At 43.0% G+C, this 23,652-nt stretch overlaps 1 protein-coding gene across 1 annotated transcript; it reads right to left on the reverse strand.

The window, feature by feature from the left end:
* Positions 1 to 4,278: 4,278 nt before the first annotated feature.
* Positions 4,279 to 19,781, reverse strand: LOC109889083 (RNA 3'-terminal phosphate cyclase-like). Its single transcript, XM_020480258.2, has 11 exons — positions 19,005 to 19,781; positions 18,790 to 18,890; positions 18,112 to 18,255; positions 17,160 to 17,283; positions 16,643 to 16,701; positions 16,405 to 16,546; positions 10,141 to 10,262; positions 6,493 to 6,551; positions 5,720 to 5,814; positions 5,391 to 5,495; positions 4,279 to 5,272 (listed from the first exon to the last, which is right to left on the reverse strand). The coding sequence occupies exons 1-11, from the start codon at positions 19,047 to 19,049 to the stop codon at positions 5,174 to 5,176; spliced, it is 1,095 nt and encodes a 364-aa protein (XP_020335847.1). The 5' UTR covers positions 19,050 to 19,781; the 3' UTR covers positions 4,279 to 5,173.
* Positions 19,782 to 23,652: the final 3,871 nt, after the last annotated feature.

Here is a 23,652-nt window from a genome sequence, read left to right on the forward strand (position 1 = left end):
GGAAACCTGCTCCAGAGCGCTCAGGACCTCAGGCTGGGGTGAAGGTTCACCTTCCAACAGGGCAATGACCCTAAGCACACAGTCAAGACAACGCAGGAGTGGCTTCATAACAAGTCTCTGAATGTCCTTAAGTGGCCCAGCCAGAGCCTGGACTTGAACCCAATCGAACATCTCTGGAGAGACCTGAAAATAGCTGTGCAGCATCGCTCCCCATCCAACCTGACAGAGCTTGAGAGGGTCTCCAGAGAAGAATGGGAGAAACTCCCCAAATACAGGTGTGCCAAGCTTGTAGCGTCATACCCAAGACTTGAGGCTGTAATCACTGCCAAAGGTACTTCAACAAAGTACTGAGTAAAGGGTCTGAATACTTATGTAAATTGAATATTTTTTAAATGTAAAAATAAATACATTTGCAACCATTTCTAAAACCCTGTTTTTGCTTTGTCATTATGGGGTATTGTGTGTAGATTGATGCGGATGATTTAAAAAAAATACATTTTAGAATAAAGCTGTAACCTAACAAAATGTGGAAAAAGTCAATTGGTCTGAATACATACCGAAAGGAACTGTATGTCACTTGATAGGAATTTAATAGGATCTCTATGGGTATCATCCTCTCGTGCCAGTATGTATGTGGTTCACCCCCAATGAGAGGGAGTAAGTGAGTGAACTGAAAGCAACCCCTTGTTTTTGTTGCCATCGTGCACAGTTTGGGACTACACAGAATGTATGCCTCCGGAGCTGCTGTAGAGAAATGCTAATTCTTATGTAGGTGACCAAACTATTGTTAAGGGGGGGCTACCACTCAGAGTTGAGCCTGTGGGGTCCCCTACAGGATAGCTCCCGCATTACACTAATGGCCAAAACCAGCGCACACACACATGATCTCCGTTGTAGCTGAACGTTGAATGCCCGAAGAGGATTCTACGATGACGGACAGACAACTGAGCCAATGGCGGAAGACTACAGACTACACCCCAGATGAACCAATCCAAAGATCCGATCTTCCAGAATCAACCTACATTATTTCCTATATAATAGTGGTGTACTGATTGTAACGGTCTCTTCTTCGTCTGCGCTTCCGTACGAACCAGCGGGAGAGCCGTAATTACGTTGTTCTAGATATCTTCACTCTGAATAAACTGTAGCTTGTCATACAATTTACCACCTTGTCTGAATCGATCCTTGACCGACTCGTCCGTCTACATACCAAATTACTAACACTGCTCGAGTCAAAAAAGTCCCATAAATTGACAGAAATATAATCCAGAACATGACCGGGACAAACTCTGGCCTTTCAAGGTAGGCTTTCTTAAATGGATGGTTCACTTATTACCTAGGCTTGTATCAACTCGGGTTTATTTGGTAAGCACAAAATGATGTACATTTGTATTCTTATTAAACCATTCTTTAAAGACGGAATCCGCAGTAGGGAAACAGCGTCACTGGCCACCCCTCGGATGTTGTTTTTGTTTTGTTGACGAAGCAGAGCTGAGGAGCGTCGCACAATGCGCACATTTTTTTTGTTGCTGCGTCGGGAATGATGTTCAAGGGAGAAAAAAAGTGCTCATTGTATACAGTAACTTCTTTGTAATGTCATAAACGGACGTGGCAGTTTCACTATCTGTGATAGCATGCCTTGATAATAGTAGCTGTTTGTTTCATTTTCATTCAATCACAGGATTGCAATAAAGACCGTGCCTGTTTTCGGTGGAGTTTAGAAGAGACCACATAAAACAAACCCCAATCCCAGATATAATACTCATTGATCCTAGTAAAGATTGATGCCTCTGGCAGCAGTTAGGGAGAGTGTGGTTTTCAATGGATCTAGCTCACCTGCTATGAGAGAGATCCAGACCCGCTGGGGGGCTGATGCCGCGGCTGCAGGCTGGCTCCAGTCACCGTGCTCCTGGGTCCTCCAGGAAGCAACGTCTGACATGCCTTCATTGGGGTGCAGCAAAACGGGAGGTTTGGGGGCCACCCGGGACCTTCAGCGACAACTCTGTGGATCACTGTGCGCTCCAACCCCAGAATATAAACAAGTCGATGTTTACCAAACGATAGAAAGAGGGGCTTTGTGAGTGCTGTACCCCTGAGCATGCCAGAGGAACACAAAGCTAGCAAGGTGGGATCAGGTAACCACCTCAGGTTACTGCAATGTGATCGGCCCTCACATGGGGCTCCTGTCCTGTTACACAGCAGGCAAGGTGGGAATTTCAATCTTCCTTGAGTTCCCTCTCCGATTGATCAACCACTAATGTGCCATTTACTCTATGTAGATAGAAATCCATCTGCCCTATAAATGCTGCTCACTTGTCATCTGATTGCCATGCTTTGTATTACAGTATTTCACACACACCATTCATTGACGAGTTGTTTGTATTTGATGTTGAGGCAACTTAATACTCTCCATGTCTGACATCATGGAAAAGAAGGACAAGCAAACCTGTACCTGTAAAGCAGTGGACGGCTCATAAGAATGGCTAGAACGGAGCAACTGATTCCGGTCCAGCCATTACCACAAGCCCGTCCTCTCCAATTAAGGTGACACCAACCTCTGTGCTGTGAAGAGATGGCTTACCTGCACTGTGCAACAAGGAAAGCAATTTCAGACAAGAGAATGTTTGGATGTGCATAGTTTCCTCTCATCAGTTTATTCTAAAGAACCACCAGACAATAGGAGTATTAGATCAAGAGAGTTGTCTTGACAGAGTGTTTTGCGAATTTAAAACAGTGGCGTGATGCAATTTCCCCAACCTCTCAGTGTTGGGTAGTTGAAATAGCACTGGTTTTGAAACATAGGCTTTTATGGCTCTGCCAACTCTCAGAGTAAATCTTTTCACTTCAGAAGTGTGTTGACAATAATCCCTTATGCAACCATTGTAAGGGCAGTTCAGAAAGGTTAAGCAATGGTTGACGAGGAACAACATAAGTGTGTATATTTGACAAATACAGGTTATAGTATATTGTTTACACTGTACATTTTCAGGCCTGTTCCTACACTATGAACCTGATAAGATTACTATAGTTTGTTTCTCTTGCTTTATTTGCAGTAAAAATGCTTCAACGGCCCTAAAATCATGTGGTGTTGACATACTGTATCTATCAGCACCGCCACGGTTTGTGAACACAGAGATGACTGATTGTAGGCCTGCTGTACTTTAGCAAACAAATCTTTCTCATTATCATACTTTCAAGTCCGACATCAGCTCCCTAAATGGTCTTTAAGGTTTGGAACCTTTTATTGCATCTGAGAACAGACAAACAGGATGGGTGGAGAAAAACGATGAAAAGATGGAAGGAAACAGGCCAAGATGATAACTGATAAGATTGCACAATATCCCCTGCCGTGAGTACATAGCCAGGACCTGGGGTGTCCCTGAAATAGACAAAGCAGACTAAAGTTTATATAGTGGTGCTATTATGGGTGTAGTACTTTGAGATAATTTTTTATTGAGAATTTGTAGTTTTATGTACTGTAAAATCGGTATACAATTCAGTGACTGAGCTACCAATAGAAACAATTTTGTTTCAATCTAAAACAATAGCTTAAAATTAGGAAGTTTGTGACTATCAGCAACACACGTAGATTACGGTTGTGAATAACTGGAGATTGAGAAAAAGCTCAATGTTCACAACAACCTCACCAATGAGATGTCCACACATTTGGTGGTGAGTGAAGAGAATTGGATTAGGCCACAAAAATAGCTAAGCAACCCGCCTTGCAATCAACCCTCAAGCCCTCACACATTAACCACTTTCTTAACCACTCAACAAGCAAAGCTAAAACATACCATAGTTGACCTTCTCATTACTTGGAGAGCTTGTCGAAAAAGTTGTCAAGTAGTTGCAGACGGGAGGAAAAAAAGTCAGCTTTGCTGAGAGAAGTTGCATAAGGTTTTTCACGGGTCTACACTTCACCACTGAAGACTTAGTTGTCACATGCACAAGTACAGTGAAATGCTCAAGGTGTCTGACTGCATGCTTTCCAGTCAGACAACCCTGCAGCTATTTCTGCTAATGATCTGGAATAAGAACACCAAGCACCTCAACAGTTGCAATGGCAAAAAGCAAAGGTTCTTGCTGGCGAATCATTTGTTGGCAAGTATAACATGACCATGCTATCAAGCTGGGTCAGCTAGATAGCTAATAACTATCAGACAAGCAACTCCATGCTATGGCTATGTACTCTTCAGCACATTAAGATTCCTGGAATAAGTCATTCACTGGAATTAAATAGTCTCCTGTACTAAAATAGTTTGAATCACTACCATGATATGTAAAGACATGGATTTAATTTTTTAATGCAATGAAAGGGTTACGAGTGATGACAGACATCCAGCTACGCTTTTCTGGGGGTGAGAAGATATCTGAATCAATCCATGATATGTCAGAAATCCTTTACTCAAGATCATCTTTTGTTCAGAGAAGGCAAAAATAAGGTATTTTATTCATATTTTCTCAAAACAATGTGGAAAACAAATCTCCACATTGTCTTTTAAACATTATCTGACTAATACAGTAGTCAACACAACTCTGCAGTCTAATCTGCATTACCTGAGTGACAAACAATGCACCAAAAAAAAATCTAATAAGTGAAACAATTCACATAAAGGAAAACTCCACCCAAAAACAACATATTGGTATTTGTTTCATTAGTCCATTGTTGTCATAGCCCCAAAATGTTTTGCTTTTCAGCAATCACTTTTTCAAGACATATCATTCAAAATACAGAAATCCTCCCCGTATGAAGCAAAATGGAACTAGAATGATCAACTAGGGACAGAGACCATGAACAATGTTTTTTTGTTGCCATAAAAGCCTGTATGCACTGAGACTGCTGAAACGTACACCCCTTCTACACAGAAATCGAATGTTTTTATTATAACAGTGTAAGGCATTAATACCCTGAGTTATACAAGCTACGAGGGTAATGACAGTTAATGCAATAGGGGGAAAGGACAACGATGACCAACTGTCATGTGGCTGTGCGTTTGTAAACCAATAATTCATTTGCTTGAATATCGTGCCACAAGGGCCATAATAAATCCTAATATAAATAGAAGCAGCATCCGACCGTTAGGTGACATCACAGTAGTGTCTCCAGTGCCTCTTCTATCCACGGCTGCAGGTGGAGACAACATAAAAGGGGCGGTTAGACACATGGGTGTGGCTAGAAATGAGGGTTGGTGACACCCACTCCTTGGCACTCGATGATGTAGGTGTCATTGCTGGCATTCTCGTCATCTGCCTTGGTCACTGTAAACTTGGCCTGGGAATAAGGAAAGAATTTGATATAAAAAAGTTGACTTTATAAAACCATGCACTGAGTGCTCATTTTCCCATCAATCGAGTCATTGGAAATCAATTAAAATGTGTTTTGGACCCACCTGGGTGAGCTGTTCTGCCACATGGATTGCAGTCTTTGTGTGTAGGGTGACTGGGCCAGTGCGGATTCTGGAGATGCCGTTTGCCAAGGCCATGAAAAGGATGAGCTGCCAGAGAGTGAAAGAAGAAGAGTTCAGCAGCTGACTCCAAATAGAGTAAGTTCAAGTGGCTGCTGTGAGATGGACAGTGAGGCAAGGAGAGGTATGGTGTCAAGCACCCATTCTTAACTTGAATTTGGAAGTATACGTTAATTACAATGATTCTAGATTACTTACAGGAGGACACCCAAGCTTGCTTTGTGAAATACCCGTGTGCATGGTTCATTGCTAACCTGGTCCTGCAGAAACTCGTCCACACAGCCGTTGTGCCTTATATTCCTGAGCAGCATCTCAGCAGCCTCGAAGCCCACTTTGTCTGGGTACACACCTGAGACATTGGGGGACCAGCGTTAGACAGCCAATCTGCTCAGCACGCGTTATATTTTTTCCCCCAATTATTTTATCTGGGCCCATATTTGTAGCGTCTAAGAGCAGAAGTGCTGATCTAGGATCAGGCTTCCCTAGAATAATCAAATCATTTTATGATCTAAAAAGCAAAACTGTCTCCAAATCAACAGATATTTTACTCTTAGAAGATTTGAGAATACTGGCCCAGAGGTTATCGGTGTGCGAGGGTGTGCCAGAGAGTCACAGGGGAGGTGCAAACCAGGTCATTGGATAGAGCTGGGTTGGATATTTAAATTATTCAGATACATAAACTTCCTAACTCTGCCCCCAATAGAACAAACTTTTGTTCATGTAACGGTCACAACATACAGATGCATACGATAGCAATTTGAAAATGTTAGCCAACAACATTTTCCTTTTTCTCAATATTTCCCTATTCTCTGCTGTTGACCTCTTATCTTGTATGGCTTTAGCAATGCTTATGTTGAAGCACAACTTTACTCACCATCCAAGCTTATAAAAAAAATATACAGTTTCATATCATCATAACATTGTCAAGCATGTCTTTCTTTGTAGAACGTTGCCCACTAGTGGTACATATTGGTCTGTACACTTCACTTCAAAGACCAAACAAGCATAAGAACAATGGATTTCTCACCTTTCTTGCCAAGAGCTGACCCTGCAAATATACAGCCTGTGGAAGACTCTGCGATGATTCTGGGGAGAATAGACACACCATATCAAAAATGTGGTAGAGGTGGATAGCATTTAAGATGACAGACAACTCATGGCAGTTCTGTTGAAAGTAACCTTCTCTATTGTCTATCCACCAAACTAGGGACACAAAACATTATGCAAGCCAGTCTACTGTCATGACTTTCCCTCCTGGGTGAGGATCAAAGATAAGCCCTCCCACCCCCTCCTCTCTCTCTCCCACCATGAACATACTATTCTCCTCAAATTGTATCATTTATTTACATATTAGGGTACCTGAGGATTGATTAGAAACATTGTTTGACTTGTTTGGACAATGTTAATTGGTAACTTTTGGGATTCATTTGTATGCATTTTGAACGAGGGAAACCGGTGGATTACTGAATCAAGTGCGCCAACTAAACTGACTTTTTTGGGATATAAAGGACTTTATCGAACAAAACAAACAGTTGTTATGTAGCTGGGACCCTTGGGATTGCAAACAGAGGATGATCTTCAAAGGTAAGGGATCCATTTCAGACTTTCGTGACACCTCTGCTTGTTTGGAAAATGTTTGTAATGCTTTTGTACGTGGGGCGCTGTCCTCAGATAATCGCATGGTATGCTTTCACTGTAAAGCCTTTTTGAAATCTGATAAAGCGCCTGGATTAACAAGAGGTTAAGCTTTTAAACGATGTTAGACACTTGTATTTTCATGAATGGTGAATTTTACGAATTTTGCGCTCTGCAATTCAAACGGATGTTGGCTAGCGTCCCACTGATCCGCAAGAAGTTAAGGACGGTAAAACAAAAAAACTATCTCTGAAAGTGTACACATTCACAGGGTCAGGTTTACATCTAAATGTTGTACAACAGATGATTAAATATGAAACAATTTGTGAGAAGATGAAATGTGATTTTAACCTTCTAAATTAGATAATTCTTATATAAAAAACGTTTGCCAAGTCGGTAACCACGCCCTTCAAGGTGAGTGCATAAAAGGATTCCTAATGAAATTTACAGTGGACCAGAAAACGTGGAGCGGTGGCAACACATTGAAATGGTTGCAATTTAAATATACCCCAGTACATTGCCGCGTAGCTACTGGCGTTTTAACTTCTTGACGCTACCCATCCCTGTAGCGGGATAATTGTCATAAACAACCGCTGAATTGCATAGCGCCACATTCAAATAATATTACTAAAAATATTTATATTCATGAAATCACAAGTGCAATATTGCAAAACACAGTTTAGCCTTTTGTTAATCCACCTGTCTTCTCAGATTTTGAAAATATGCTTTACAAGCGAAAGCAATCCAAGCGTTTGTGTAAGTTTATCGATTGCTCGACTAAACATTATGTACACTTAGCATCAAGTAGCTTGGTCACGAAAATCAGAAAAGCAATCAATATATCATTTACCTTTGATGATCTTCGGCTGTTTTCACTCACGAGACTCCCAGTTACACAATAAATGTTCCTTTTGTTCCATAAAGATTATTTTTATATCCAAAATACCTCTGTTTGGCGCGTTATGTTCAGAAATCCACAGGAAAGAGCGGTCACGACAACGCAGACAAATTCCAAATAGTATCCGTAATGTCCACAGAAACAGTTTTTATAATCAATCCTCAGGTTGTTTTTAAAATTTATAATCGATAATATATCAACTGCAACTGTCTTTATCAGTAGGAGAGGGAGAGGCAATGGCTGCCCAATCTCTGTTGCGCGAGCAAAACTCATGCGAACACCTGATGCGATGTTATCTTTCTCGCTCATTTTTCAAAATAAAAGCCTGAAACTATGTCTAAAGACTGTTGACACCTTGAGGAAGCGATAGGAAAGGAATCTGGTTGATATCCCTTTAAATGGAGCTTAGGCAGGCTATGGAACATGGAGCTTTCAAAATAGAAGCCACTTCCGGGTTTGATTTTCCTCAGGTTGCCCCTGCAATATCAGTTCTGTTATACTCACAGACAATATTTTGTGTTTTCTATCCTAATCTGTCAATTATATGCATATTCTAGCATATGGGCCTGAGAAATAGGCCGTTTACATTGGGAACATTATTTTCCCAAACATAAAAATAGTGCCCCCTAGCTTCAAGAGGTTAAACTACTAGCCCAGTATACGTGCAGCATGAGCTGAATACGTGACAAATGGTCTAAAACTACACGACCCACTACAAGACCCTGCAATCTAACGAACACTTCCAAAACAAAGAAAGACGACAACAAATACAAAGGACACTGTGACCTCTGGTGGACAAACCAGAGACTTCTGTCGAATGACTCCCAATAGATGGACCGGGCGATTTCAACAGAGACAACAAAGACATACACGCGTAAATATATATACACATTGCAATTGTTTTTGAATGAGCGGTCGTTCATGTGCAAAGTATTCATATTCCCATGAGCATAGCTTCACACGTATGTATAATAAATTAACATGCCCCTCCCTTTTCATTGTGTACCAAGCTGTCATATCATTTCATTGCATTATGCTAGTAATCAACATAATCTATCGTGTGTGTGTTTATGTAATTCTCTGTAATTATTTAGTTAGTAAATAATTAAGACAATTTGTGTATCACTGAAACATTTAGACTAGGGTTCATGCAGATTTGAAGTCAACGACATTCCGAAAGACTGATATGACGTAATAATAATACTAATAATTAATGAATGGATGACTAATTTTACAATATATTCTGATATTCTTTAGTTAATTCGGGAAGCGGTAACTCATGAAACAAACTTTGTGGTGCCCCAAGATTGCTAATGAGTTAATTGTTACATGATTAATTTAAACACGTAATAATTAAACAGTTAACTGATTGGATAAAATAACCATTACGAGTCACGTCACTACCTATGAATCATGTTCAGATGACACCCAATGTCCTCCACTAGTGCAACTGTTTTGACAAAGATCTTCACAGAAAACATAACCATTGATTGTGATTGATCCAGATTTACTGAGGTCATACAGGTATAGACAACTTTTAACAGTGTTTACAGTTTTATCTGGTGTCCCTCTAATTCTCCCATCGCTCTCCCCTCCCGGAGGACCATCTGGACTGATGACTCCTGGGTGTCCATAGTCCACCTGGTTGTGCCTCTGATCCAGTTTCTGTGGCGATGGAAAACCTGACCTGTTCCCCAGAGGTGCTTCTTTGTCCCGGACCTGCTGTTTAGACCCTCCCTATCCCATCTGCTGTCTCGACCTCAAAGCCAACAGACATTTACTCCTGAGGTACTGACCTGTTGCACCCTCTACAACCACTGATTATTATTTGACCCTGCTGGTCATCTATGAACGTTTAAACTTCTTGAAGAACGATCTGGCCTTAATGGCCATGAACTCTTATAACCTCCACCCGGCACAGCCAAAAGAAGACCCCTCAGAGCCTGGTTCCTCTCTAGGTTTCTTCCTAGGTTCCTGCCTTTCTAAGAAGTTTTTCCATGCTTCTACATCTGCATTGCTTGCGGTTTGGAGTTGAGGCTGGATTTCTGTATAAGCACATTGTGACATCTGCCAATGTAAAAAGGGCTTTATAAATACATTTGAGTGATAATGCAATGGTTAATGTCATGTAAATACGCTCACATGATGCCGTTGCCGCTTCCACAGGCCATGTCCTTCTCCTGCAGTGTTTGAATGTTGATGTAAAGGTCCTTTATCTCTCGCCTGATAACTCTTGTTGCAGTCGTGGCCATGTCCTTGGCAAGCTGGAGGAAAAGGAGTATTTGAGCTCACTCAAATCTGATCTCAGAAACTACTTCATTTTATCATGTGCATTTAAGTCCAGAGGGGTAGCAACTGGACAGGAAACTGCTCCATCACATGCATTTCACCTGTCCAGAAAGGTCTAATCCGTTGTTTGTAAGTACACAAGTGGAATAAGGACCAAACCGCAAAATTTCAATTTTACTTTGTCACATGCGCCGTATACAACAAGTGTAGACTTCACCGTGAAAAGATTATACAAGGAGTACCGGTACCGAGTAAATGTGCTGGGGTACCAGGTAGTTGAGGTAATATGTACATGTAGGTAGGGCTAAAAGTAATCACTACAGTGCTACATTAAATACATGCTCCGGTATTTTGGTGACTACCTCCCTATTTGGGCTGGATGTGTCAATCTGTAGCTTATACATAAAGATTTTTTATTTAACCCTTATTTTCCCAAGTTGACGGAGAACACATTCTCATTTACAGCAACAACCTCGGAAATAGTTACAGGGGAGAGGGGTGAATGAGCCAATTGTAAGCATAATGTCTTACCTCAATTAGCCACGAAATCACTAGTTTGAAAGAAACGTTTTCTTGAAGCTGCGCCATTTTCCCTAAATTTCCAACCCTTGTGGGCCAGCCCCATAGGAATTTGAGTTCTACCCAAAGAGCTTCAGCCCCTCGCATTTGAGTGACAGCTACCAAAAGGCCTGCCCAGCGTTAACCAATAAGGTTGCAGGGCAGGGCCAACAGCTCAGTGGACACAGCAGAGAGAGAGCCGGAGAGCAATGAGGTTGTGCACATGACATAGTACACAGAATCTCTTTCATACACAGCCACAGATTGTGTTTTTTTTTTTGTTTCTTTGCGTTGTTTGAAACTTATATTTTTTACTTATTTTGTACATAATGTTGCTGCAACCGTCTCTTATGACTGAAAAAAACTTCTGGACATCAGAACTGCGATTACTCACTACGAACTGGCAGGATCCTTTTTTCCCTTTAACGAGTCCAACGTGAATGACATACTGCTTTCCCGGGAACAGGCCCAGATCCCCGTCATTTGCATGAAGAGAAGGTGGAGAAAAACGGGCTGGAGGGCAGGCTGCATTCTGAGAATTCGTAGGCCAACGAATAAACCCCCACTGCCTTCCATTCAGCTAGCAAACGTGCAATCTTTGGAAAGTAAAATCGATGACCTACACGGAAGATTAAACTACCAACGGGACATTCAAAACTGTCAAATCTTATGCTTCACGGAGTTGTGGCTGAATGACAACATTATCAACATACAGCTGGCTGGTTAAACGCTGTACTGGCAGGATAGAACAGCGGCGTCTGTTAAGACAAGGGGAGGCGGACTATGTATTTTTGTAAACAAGAGCTGGTGCACGATATCCAAGGAAATCTCAAGGTTTTGCTCGCCTGAGTATCTCTTGATAAACTGTAGACAACACTATCTACCAAGAGTTTATCTGTATTTTTCATAGCGGTCTACATACCACCACAGACTGATGCTGGCACTAAGACCGCACTCAATGAGCTGTATTCCATCATAAGCAAACAGGAACACACTCCCCCAGAGGCAGCACCACTCTTGGCTGGGGACTTTAATACAGGGAAACATAAAATCACCCTCCATTTGGCAAATCTGACCATAATTCTATCCTCCTGAAACCTGCATACAAGCAAAAATTAAAGCAGGACGCACCAGTGACTAGATCACCACATCAGTCATTGGCTTCATCAATAAGAGCATCAATGACGTCGTCCCCACAGTGACCGTACGTACATAACCCAACCAGAAGCCATGGATTACAGGCAACATCCGCACTGAGCTAAAGGCTTGAGCTGCCGCTTTCAAGGAGCGGGACTCTAATCCGGAAGTTTATAAGAAATCCCGCTATGGCCTCCGACAAACCATCAAACAGGCAAAGTGCCAATACAGGACTAAGATCGAATCGTACTACACCGGCTCTGATGCTCGTTGGATGTGGCAGGGCTTGCAAACCATTACAGATGATAAAGGGAAGCACAGCCGAGAGCTGCCCAGTGACACAAGTCTACCAGATGAGCTAAATTACTTCTATGCGCGCTTCAAAGCAAATAACACTGAAAGATGCATGAGGGCACAAGCTGTTCCGGAAGACTGTGTGATTACGCTCTCTGCAGCCAATGTAAGTAGGACCTTTAAAACAGGTTAACATTCACATTGGCCGCAGGTCCAGACGGATAACCAGGACATGTACTGCGAGCCTGCGCTGACCAACTGGCAAGTGTCTTCACTGACATTTTCAACTTCTCCCTGTCTGAGTCTGTAATACCAACATGTTTTAAGCAGACCACCATAGTTGCTGTGCCCAAGAACACTAAGGTAACCTGCCTAAATGACGACCAACACAAAGCACTCACATCATTTGCATACTGCGCTGACAGATCCACAGATGATGCAATCTATTGCACTCCACACTGCCCTTTCCCACCTGGACAAAAGTAACACCTATGTAAGAATGCTGTTCATTGACTACAGCTCAGCGTTCAACACCATAGTGCACTCCCTCAAAGCTCATCAATAAGCTAAGAACCTGGGACTAAACACCTCCCTCTGCAACTGGATCAGGAACTTCCTGATGGGCCGCCCCCAGGTAGTAAGGGTAGGTAACAACACATTCGCCACGCTGAACCTCAACACAGGGGCCCCTCAGGGGTGCGTGCTCAGTCCCCTCCTGTACTCCCTGTTCACTCATGACTCATGATCTTTACTAGAGGCTGTTCGCCTACAAATCTCACTACAACCCCCCTCCGGGTCTCTGATCACTACTTTGCTTCCTTTTCGGTCTCCCTTTCCTCAAACCCTAGCTACTCAACCCCTACCCAGACGGTCATGCACCGTCGCAATTGTCGCTCTCCCACTACTCCCTCCTCCTCTATCCTATCATCTCTCCCTTCTATTAAATCCTTCTTCAGTCCCCCCGGGTGGCAATGTGGTCTAAGGCACTGTATCTCAGTGCTAGCTGTGCCACCAGAGATTCTGGTAATTCTGGAGGTCCATGGGGAGACGCACAATTGGCCCAGCGTTGTCCGGGTTAGGCAGGGTTTGGCCGGCAGGGATAGCTTTGTCTCATTGCGCACTAGCGGCTCCTGTGGCGGGCCGGGTGCAGTGCACACTGACCAGGTCGCCAGGTGTACGGTGTTTCCTCCGACACATTGGTGCGGCTGGCTTCCGGGTTGGATGTGCATTGTGTCAAGAAGCTGTGTGGCTAGGTTGGGATGTGTTTCAGGAGGACGCATGGCTCTCGAACTTTCGCCTCTCCCGAGTCCATACGGGAGTTGCAGTGATGAGACAAGACTGTAACTACTACCAATTGGTTCCCACAAAATTGGGGAGGGAAAAAAAGGGGTAAAAAATAAATAAATCCTGTCTCCTGATTCTGCCTCGTCGACCCTACTCTCCCCTCCCTTTCCGCATCCTATGACTCGCACTGTCCCTTATCCTCCTGGCCGGCTCAGCCCTCCCACTATGTGGCTGAGTGACTCATTGCAAGCTTACAGAACAGGGTTGCGGGCAGCTGAGTGAAAATGGAGGAAAACTAAACTTCCGCAGGACCTATCATACTTTCACTCCCTCCTCTGAGGGAAAGGGTGATACCTTGTCAGTTGTACAATTGAATGCCTTCAACTGAAATGTGTCTTACGCATTTAACCCAAACCCTCGGAATCAGAGGGGTACGGGGGCTGCCTTAATCGACATCCACGTCTTCGGCGCCCTAGGAACAGCGGGTTAACTGCATTGCTCAGGGGCCGAACGACAGATTTTTACCTCTTCTGTATCTGCCGCTAAAGCCACTTTTTATCACTATAAATGTCAAGCTTCTGCCTCTAACCCCAGTTAACTCTTTTCAACCTTCTCCTTGCTCCTTAATCCTCCACCCCCTCCCCGGACAACTTTGTCAGCCACTTTGAAAAGAAGGTTGACGACATCCGCTAGTCATTCACTCAGCCTATTGATTCAACTGGTCCACTCACACAGAACTTCCCTACGCCGTGACCTCTTTCTCTCCTCGCTCTCTCCAGATGAAATCCTGCAACTAGGGAGGTCTGACTGCCCAACAACCTGCCCGCTTGAACCCCTCCCCTCCTCCAGAACATCTCTGGAGACCTTCTCCCTGTCCTCACTTCATCAATTAATCCCTGACCACTGGAAGGGTCCACTCGACTTCAAAACGTCCGGAGACGCTCCCCTCAAAAATACAACACTTAAATCATCTTGACATCAAAAACTATATATTTTTTTATATCTTTCCAAAACACTTTGATCAACTCCGATAACCAGTCAGACTTCAAGACTGGTCACTCAACCAAGACTGCTCTTCTGTGTCACAGAGGCTCTCCACACTGCTAAAGCTTACTTTCTCTCTCCTCTGTTCTCATCCTCTAATCTAGCCACTGCCTTCGACACCGTGAACCATCAGATCCTTTTTTAAACACCTTTATTTAACTAGGCAAGTCAGTTAAGAACAAATTCTTATTTTCAATGACGGACTACGATTAACTGCCTTGTTCAGGGGCAGAACAACAGAGTTTTACCTTGTCAGCTCGGGGATTCGATCTTGCAACCTTCTGGTTGCAAGATCATCCCACTTCGCTGCAATCTCCACTGGCATCCAGTCGAAGCTCGCATCCACTACAAGACCATGGGGCTTGCATACAGAGCAGCACGAGGACCTGCCCTTCCCTACCTTTAGGCTATGCTCAAACCCTACACCCCAACTCCGTACAGCCACCTCTGGTCTCTTGGCCCAACCACCCCTACAGGAGGGCAGCTTCTGCTCAGTCTGGTCCAAGTTCTTCTCCTGACACCCCAATGGTAGAAGAAGCTTCCCCCTGAAGCTAGGAAAGCAGAGTCCCTGCACATCTTCCAAAAGCACCTGGAACCCTACTTCTTCAAGGAGTATCTTAAATAACCCCTCTCCTTTATACGTGTGCCTTTTTAAAAATGTATGTATTTCTGTCCTTGAGCTGTTCTTGTCTAATGATGTTCTGTATAATGTCATTCTGTATTATGTTTCATGTTTTGTGTTGACCCCAGGAAGAGTAGCTGCTGCTTTTCCAACAGCTAATGGGGATCCTAATAAATACCAAATACCTTGTTTTTAATAATACAATAACTTTCCTGAACCAGCACTTCACAAAAGTCTTGCCATAGATTTTCAAGCAGATTTAAGTCAAAACTGTAACTTGGCCACTCAGGAAAATTCAGTCTTTTTGGTAAGCAACTCCAGTGTACATTTGGCTTTATGTTGTAGGTTATTGTCCCACTAAAATATTAATTCCTTTCCCAGTGTCTGGTGTAAAGCAGACTGAAGCAGGATCTCTTGGGTTGTGCCTGTGCTTAGCTCAGGATTTCCCAAACTCTGCCCTCTGGACCCCAAAAGGTGCACGTTTTGGTTTTTGCCCAAGCACTACACAGCTGAGTCAAACAATCAACTAATCATCAAGCTTTGATCACTTAAAATCAGCTGTGCAGTGTTGTGGCAAAAACCAAAACGTGTACCCGTTTGGGTCCTGAGGACCGAGTGTGGGAAACACTGGCGTAGCTCAATCCTGTTTCTTTTCATCCTGAAAAACTGCCCAGTCTTTGCCGATGTCAAGCATACCCATACCATGATGCAGTCACCACCATGCTTGAAAATAAAGGAGGCAGTTACTCAGTGATGTATTGGATTTGCCCCCAAACATAAGGCTTTGCATTTAGGCCAAAAATAATCATTCCTTTGCCGTGTTTTTTTCTTCCTCAGTTGTTTTCACCCATCATAGCCATTGAACTCTGCAGCAGTTTTAAAATCCCTAATGGCCTCATGGTGAGTCCATATAACTTGTGATTTGTTAAGCCAGTTAGCCCCCCAAAAAACTGTAATTTGTAAAATGAGTAGAATTCTCTTTTCACTTTGACATTATGGAGTATTTTGTGTAGATCAATTTTAAAAAATACAATTAAATCTTAAATCCCACTTTGTAACGCAACAAGATGTGAAAAAAAGTTCAAGCTGGTGTGGACTTTCTATAGGCACTGTATAACAGTAACTTAGAGTAAAATGCATAGGCAACTCTAACCCATAGCCATTGCTTGGTATGGTACCTTATAGGGTAAAACCCCAGCAACAAAGGACCTTCCATAGATCTTGGAGATGGTTCCTCGTTCGGTCATGTTGACAGGGCTCAGCTCGCTCACTGGGCTAACCTTAGCCACCACCTCACCTCCGCCTTTGGGGTAGTAGCCCCTATTCAAGACAAGAACATGCACGAATGGTTATAGTTTGGGGACCAGGCAGTATTTTTTACACAAACTCTAATCTAACAGGGAGGACGATACTAACCTCATTCTCAAGTCACAGTTGAAATGTACACCAAACTTCTCCACAATGGGCTTGAATACCTGGGGGAAAATGTCAAACTGACTTTAGGAGTACATATAACGGTAACACAAAGAAACTAACTTAAAAATAAGTAGATGGCAAATAAGAGGATGTTTAGTGACAGTCATAAACCAAGCAGTCCATCTTCGTGCCTGTCTATAGACAAGGTATTTAAGAATTTGTGAGAACTAAAATTCATGATTTCCCAGGAACACAACCCACATTACGGCAGGGTAGCCTAGTGGTTAGAGCGTTGGACTAGTAACCGAAAGGTTGCAAGATCGAATCCCCGAGCTGATGAGGTAAAAATCTGTCGTTCTGCCCCTGAACAAGGCAGTTAACCCACTGTTCCTAGGCCGTCATTGAAAATAAGAATTTGTTCTTATTAACTGGCTTCTCTAGTTAAATAAAGGTAAAATACATTAAAAAGATTACAACCACTGGTACCTCTCCCAACACAGGTTAAGGTTAGCCATACCTTGATGGTGTAGTCAATCTGCGGGGCCATATCCGCGTTGGTGCCCCCCTTCAGACAGAGCTCAGAGGGGCCATCAGCGTACAGGGCACAGGGTAGAGAGACCTGCAGCAGCAGCCCCACACTCCTGGAACAGAGCAAGATAGAAGTATGAGATAGACTGACTAGGTTTCCCCTTTACCTTCCCTGTTGTACAACTAAATGCATTCTACCAAAAATAAACCCAAACCCTCTGAATCAGAGAGGTGCGGGGGGTTGCCTTAAAAATCGACATCATAGGTGCCCAGGGAGCAGTTGTTGGGGGTTAACTGCCTTGCTCAGAACGGCAGATTTTTCCACCTTGCCGGCTCAGGGGATTCAAACCAGTGATCGTTACTGGCCCAACGCCCTTAAACGCTAAGCTATCTGCCGCCCCAGGAGACTAACAGGGGTTCCATACTCCCAAATGTAAATATCCCCCATCATTATACACAAAATTTATTTCCATTTAAAAATTGACACTGAAGTATATTGTATCGTCTGTGGCAAAATTGTTTTTTCCCCTGCTATTTTGTGAAATTGTCTAACTCTACATAGTTTTGGGTAATGTTTATATGGGTATCACGTCAGATTGAAAGTAACAAGGTTTTTAACAAGTGCATTTGGATAGCCATCCACAGCTCTGTCTTTCTTTGGGGCGGCAGGTAGCCTAGTGTTTAGAGCATTGGGCCAGTAACAGAAAGGTTGCTAGATCGAATCCCCGAGCTGACAAGGTAAAAATCTGTCATTCTGCCCCTGAACGAGGCTGTTAACCCACTGTTCCTAGCCCTTCATTGTAAATAAGAATTTGTTCTTAACTGACTTGCCTAGTTAAATAAATTATTGTCTGAGATTAGGAACCAAAAACTGTGTGTCCCATACTCCCATTGAATGTGTGCCGTCAGGAATAACGGTGGTGCAGCCTAACATGATTTACCCTGCCGTTTGTGGGTCTGCGGTGTGATTCCCAGCTTTTATTTTCCCAGGGGTGAGTGTGACTTCTGTGGATCCCACTGAGCCTCCCTCAAGATTTCCACAACAAATGTCCCTCACCAACTCCAACCCTGACAGATGCTGTGGTCTAGTAGTGAAAAGGGGAAGGGGGGCAAGGGGTTAACAATGAAAGGAAAAAAACGTAGCTATTTCAATTGAATAATGACAATATGTAGGCTATGATATCATCTGCACTGAATGACACAAGGCAATGAGGGAAAAGTTTTCTAGTTCAGTTGTTGATAGAAATAAGTCAACTGCCATGTGCTTGCACATTACCAACAAAGGATCACATGAAAAATATAGCTATGAGGGTGGGCATCTGCCATTAAATATTAAACAAAAGATAAGACAAGTTATAGACCATGGGCTGTAAAACAGCTAATTGTCAGATTAAAGTTGAAGCTCTATCTGCTTGGAAAATAAAGGTCCTTTAAACCAACTTTGCTTTGTTTTCTGATTGACTAAACTTCTGTCTGGAGACGCCGGCGATTGCCCCAGGGCTATAGACTGCAACTCGAATGAAGCTTTCTTATATTAGTAAGATGACGTGTGGCTTTTGTTGTCGTCTAGCCAGCTACATACTCTACAAATTCATGACATGGATTTAGGAAATGAATACCTTAATCCTGGTGTACCTCTACCTGCGCGAATTTTGTTTATTCTGATGGAAGCGCCGTTGATGCAACTCAGTGCGGCAGATACTCTCAAAATTTGCCCGCCCTGAAAGAGGACAAAACATAATATACATAGTAAAAACATATTCTAAGTTCAATGTCAAATCATGTTGATAAAATATGTAGTATAAAGTGTATTTTAATCGTGTGAAATACTCACACCCTCCATTATACTTCCGTCCATTTCCACCATTGCTGCGGCCATTTTTGAAACAAGAAGAAAAATATTTATGTTTTTCAATGACTTCTCCACTATAAGAAATGTATGATGTCTGTCCCTAAAGATATGAAAACACGCAAATGTGGATGCTCTGCTCTGAAGTAGCTTTTTACAGCGTTTGATGTAACAGACACTCCGCCGGCGTCTGGGGTAGCTACTCCAATTGTGAACTTCCCCCAACCGTCACTGCGCAGTGCGGTAGTTATCAATGAAAGCAATTTCTTATTACTTGGGAGAGAAAAAAGGAAAATCCCACAACGATACGAAAAAACGGGTTATATTTGAACTGCGATGTTCACGTGTTATTCACATTTTTCCATGAAATGTTGCTCAGCATTAAGGCTGCTACTCTTAATCGTGTTGACTGTTTGCACATGCGCAATTGTGATCAGCAAGCAATCAATTGACTCACCCCCTCCCTGTTCAAAGTTGGGAAAGTAGTGGGAAAGGCCTAGAAAAAAGACTACAAATCATAACAATTAATTAATGCATATGCATTAAAGGGATGGTTTACCAAAATTACATTGGTGTCTTTACCTTAGATATTTAGCATTTTCGTGCTTCATGACCAATGAATTGTGAATTGTGTAATTCAACCGCCCTTTAATACGCATTACGGTGTGTGTGTGTGTGTGTGTGTGTGTGTGGTGTGTGTGTGTGTGAAAGAGAGCGAGAGAGCATTTAAGGCATGGCATTGCAACGAGCAACACCGCAGATATTGAGATGAGCGAGATGCAAGACTTTGCTTTCACACGGTCACACACAGTATCTGCGCAAGCGCGCATTTTCGCTTCACACTGTTACAGCTTAAAAGCCACGGGACTGAAACTGCGGAGAAGTTGAGCCTCGGGCTTGTTGAAGGAAATTGACCTAATATGCTGTTTACTTTCTGCATCTACGTCATATTGCTGAGTCTACCTTAATAAACACTGCCACATAGGTACAGTATGTTCCTATTATTATTGGCATTTTGGCTAGTAGCAAGTATAATATTTGTCTTGGGGTCAAAGGAGCCAGGTTTTTGCCCCATTCAGCACACCAAAAATAATACTGGATGCACTTGCACCCAATAAACATATCCATACGTTAGCACAGACATTCTATTAGGAAGATTTTCCTATGCAGTCAAGGCTCTGTCTCCTCCTCTGATCAGGTTGGATACTCTTATTGGATAAGCAACAAACACCCACATCCCTTTGTTGAGATGCATCAAAACAAAAAGTTCAACAGTGGTTACAGACCTTGTCTTTGGATAGGCATCCCATTGTTTGATTGGTTCCCAGTTTTAAAATGTATAACACATTCATAACCTATGCATAACCCATTCATAACCCATTCATATCACATTCATAACCCATACATGATCCATTCATAACCCATACATAACACATTCATAACTCATATTTCACCCATTCAAAACCCATACATAATGCATTCATAACCCATAAATAACATATTAATAACCTATAATAACCTGACGCATTCATAACATACATAGCCCACTCATAACCCATACATATAACCCATTCATAACCCATACATAACCCATTCATAACCCATGCAAAACACATTGATTAGCAGCACTTGATAATTTTGCATGTTCAAATCTGCAGTATAACAAACAAACTACATTTACTGTGTGATATATATCGGAAATATCAACTTGTGGTTGTTATTGATAATGAATGCGTTATTCATGTAACAGGGTTGGTTATGTTTCCACTTGACACAGCAGAAATATATTTATATTAATTGATTGAATTTAAATATCAATAAGGTTTTATGCCGTTGGTTACGTTTGCAGATAGGGGAAGATTACGAACATAAATTCTTCTTAGTCTGATATTGACATGCAAGCGGTAGGTCACGTTCTGAAATTCTATATTCTATTTTCATATTTACAATGTGTACGAGTTCACTATGTAAATGTCCTAATGTATATACACTGAACAAAAATATAAACGCAAGATGTAGTGTTAGTCCTATGTTTCACAAACTGAAATTAAAGAGCCCAGAAATGTTCCATATGCACAAAATTGTATTTATTTATTCTTATTTCACCTTTATTTAACCAGGTAGGCTAGTTAAGAACAAGCTCTCATTTACAACTGCGACCTGGCCAAGATAAAGCAAAGCAGTTTGACACATACAACAACACAGAGTTACACATGGAATAAACAAACATACAATCAATAATACAGTATATATTTCTTTAAATAAAATAAATAAATATGTATATTTTTTACGTCTATATACAAAATGCTAATTTCTCTCAAATGTTGTGCAAAAATTTGTTTACATCCCTGTTAGTCAGCATGTCTTCTTCTTTCACAAGATAATCCATCCACCTGACAGGTGTGGCATATCAAGAAGCTGATGAAACAGCATAATCGTTACACAGGTGCTGGGGACAATAAAAGACCCCTCTAATATGTGCAGTTTTCTGACATAACACAATGCTACAGATGTCTCAAGTTTTGAGCAAGCATGCAATTGGCATGCTGACTGCAGGAATGTCCACCAGAATCATAAAACACGGGACGAGATGTTAAAACTGTCCATTGTGCCAATAGATGGTATGCACTCACATGAGATTTGCCGTGATGTTGACAGAGTGGCATGGGAGGTTTATTTCTTAGATTGGGTTAAGATGTCAATTTTGGGACACATACTCAGTAGTGTGCCTTCGAATCAGTGGGTGTTTCGGCCTTTAATCACTAAACACCCTCATCAAAGGTGGCCAGCTAAAGGGTGGTCAAGCCTTAGCTTGTGTCCCATGCACAATTAAGATTTCCCACAGGACTATGCAAGGCAGGGGCGTCCTCTTCCCTGAGCCAGCCGTACAGCTGACCGCATACCTCATATGCCCTCCTCAAGTTGGAGGGATCTGAATTGGGTTCTCAGGTGGGGGTGGGGGGTCAGGAAGTTATAGCCCAGCAAGGGTCCTTTCGTTTGATCCAGATCCACTCGCTGCCTCTTTCAGCTGCTTGAGAAACTGCTCTGACGGTCTTCCGCAGAGCCTGTCCATGGATTCCAAGTTCTTTCAGCAACCTGATGGTGGAATAAGCCACGAATCATCTGCATCCCACTTCAACTGGCCAGACTTTTGCATTCCAGCCACACTGAGTTGCGTCTGCTGCCAACACTGTGTAACGCAGTTTCTTACGCTCGTAGGCCTCTTCAACAGAGTTTTCCCACGGGACAGTGAGCACACAGCCTTTCGTGAAGGAGACCAGAGTACCATGTCTGGCCTAAGGTTGGTAGAAGCAATCTCAGGTGGAAAAATGAGTTGCTGGCCAATATCGACAAGCATCTTCCAGTCCCGGGCCATGGCTAGGTGTCCAGTTTCTGGCTTCGTAGGAGGATGCTTGGGCCTTTTCTGTCCCTCCCGGATGAATGTTGTTGTTTTGACGGGATTGCTTGTTTTTGGAGGTAATGAATTGGTTGCACTCCTCTTGGTCTCAAGTGCTGCAGAAAGGCTCTTGAGGACCTGATTGTGCCTCCAGGTGTAGCGGCCTTGTGAGAGGCTGGTCTTGCAACCTGTCATTATATGCCTGAGAGTCGCTGGAGCTGGGCAGAGGGGGCAGGTCGGGTCCTCGCCATACCATTGATGTAGGTTTTTGGTGATGGAGGCACATCATAAACAGCTCTTATGATGAAGCTGATGTTGCTTGCCTCCATTTGCCTCCATTTGCCAAAGCTCACTCCAGTTGATCTTCCCACCGCGTCCATTGCCCTTGTTTAGCAAGAGAGACAGCCTTTGCACTTCTTGCAGTCTCCTCCTGTCTGCGCACCTCCTCGACCACCAGCTTCCTGCGTTCAGATGTTGTTGCCTTATGGAACGTTGGTTTGCTTGCTGCCTGGCCAAAGCCTCCTCTTCCATGCTGGATATTCCCCACAATGTCTTGGTGTCTCAGGGCTGATGTTGCTTGCTGCACAGCCTTGTATGATGTCCATTTCCGTCCAGTTTGTAGGGGAGGTGCAGCCTTGCTAATGGTCTGATCTTTGGAGTCCTTCAATGTCATCTGAAGTCTTACTTTAGAGCACTTGTACTCCTCCGTTAGACTTGTAAGAGGTAGTTCAAGGACCCCTTTGCCATAGAGGCTGATGTTACTCAGGCATCGTGGGACACCCAGCCATTTCTTCACGTATGAGGTAATAGTTCGCTCCATCTTCTCCACTGTTGTTATTTGGACCTCATAGACGGCGAGTGGCCACATTACCCGGGGTAGAAGTCCAAACTGTAGGCACCAAAGCTTGAGCTTCTCAAGACCGTCGGCGATGTCCTGCCTTACTTGCTGCACTTGATCTTTATCCCGGAGGCTTTCGTTGTACCATCTACCCAGGCTCTTGACGGGTTGCTCAGACATCGTTGGTATCGGGTCATCTCCAATGCAGAACCTCACATCTTCAAGCTGTGCCTTGACTATGGAGATGCTTCGAGATTTGCTTGGCCTGATTTTCATCCAGGCCCACTTGATGTTATCCTGCAGTTTTGCAAGTAGCCCCCTGGTGCATGCTGCAGTGGTGGTCAGTGTAGTCATGTCATCCATGTATGCTCGGATAGGTGGGAGACTTCAGATGACAT

Source organism: Oncorhynchus kisutch, linkage group LG4 (assembly GCF_002021735.2).
Source record: "Oncorhynchus kisutch isolate 150728-3 linkage group LG4, Okis_V2, whole genome shotgun sequence".
Classification (NCBI taxonomy): Eukaryota; Metazoa; Chordata; class Actinopteri; order Salmoniformes; family Salmonidae; genus Oncorhynchus; species Oncorhynchus kisutch.

Coding starts and splice junctions, on each gene's coding strand:
- LOC109889083 (XM_020480258.2), bottom strand. CDS start 19,049: ATGGCCGCAGCAATGGTGGAAATGGACGGAAGTATAATGGAGGGT. Junction 18,256..18,789: donor AGAGGTACACCAGGATTAAG/GTATTCATTTCC, acceptor TTTCACTACTAG/ACCACAGCATCTGTCAGGGT. Junction 6,552..10,140: donor GGAAGCGGCAACGGCATCAT/GTGAGCGTATTT, acceptor TATTCTCCCCAG/AATCATCGCAGAGTCTTCCA.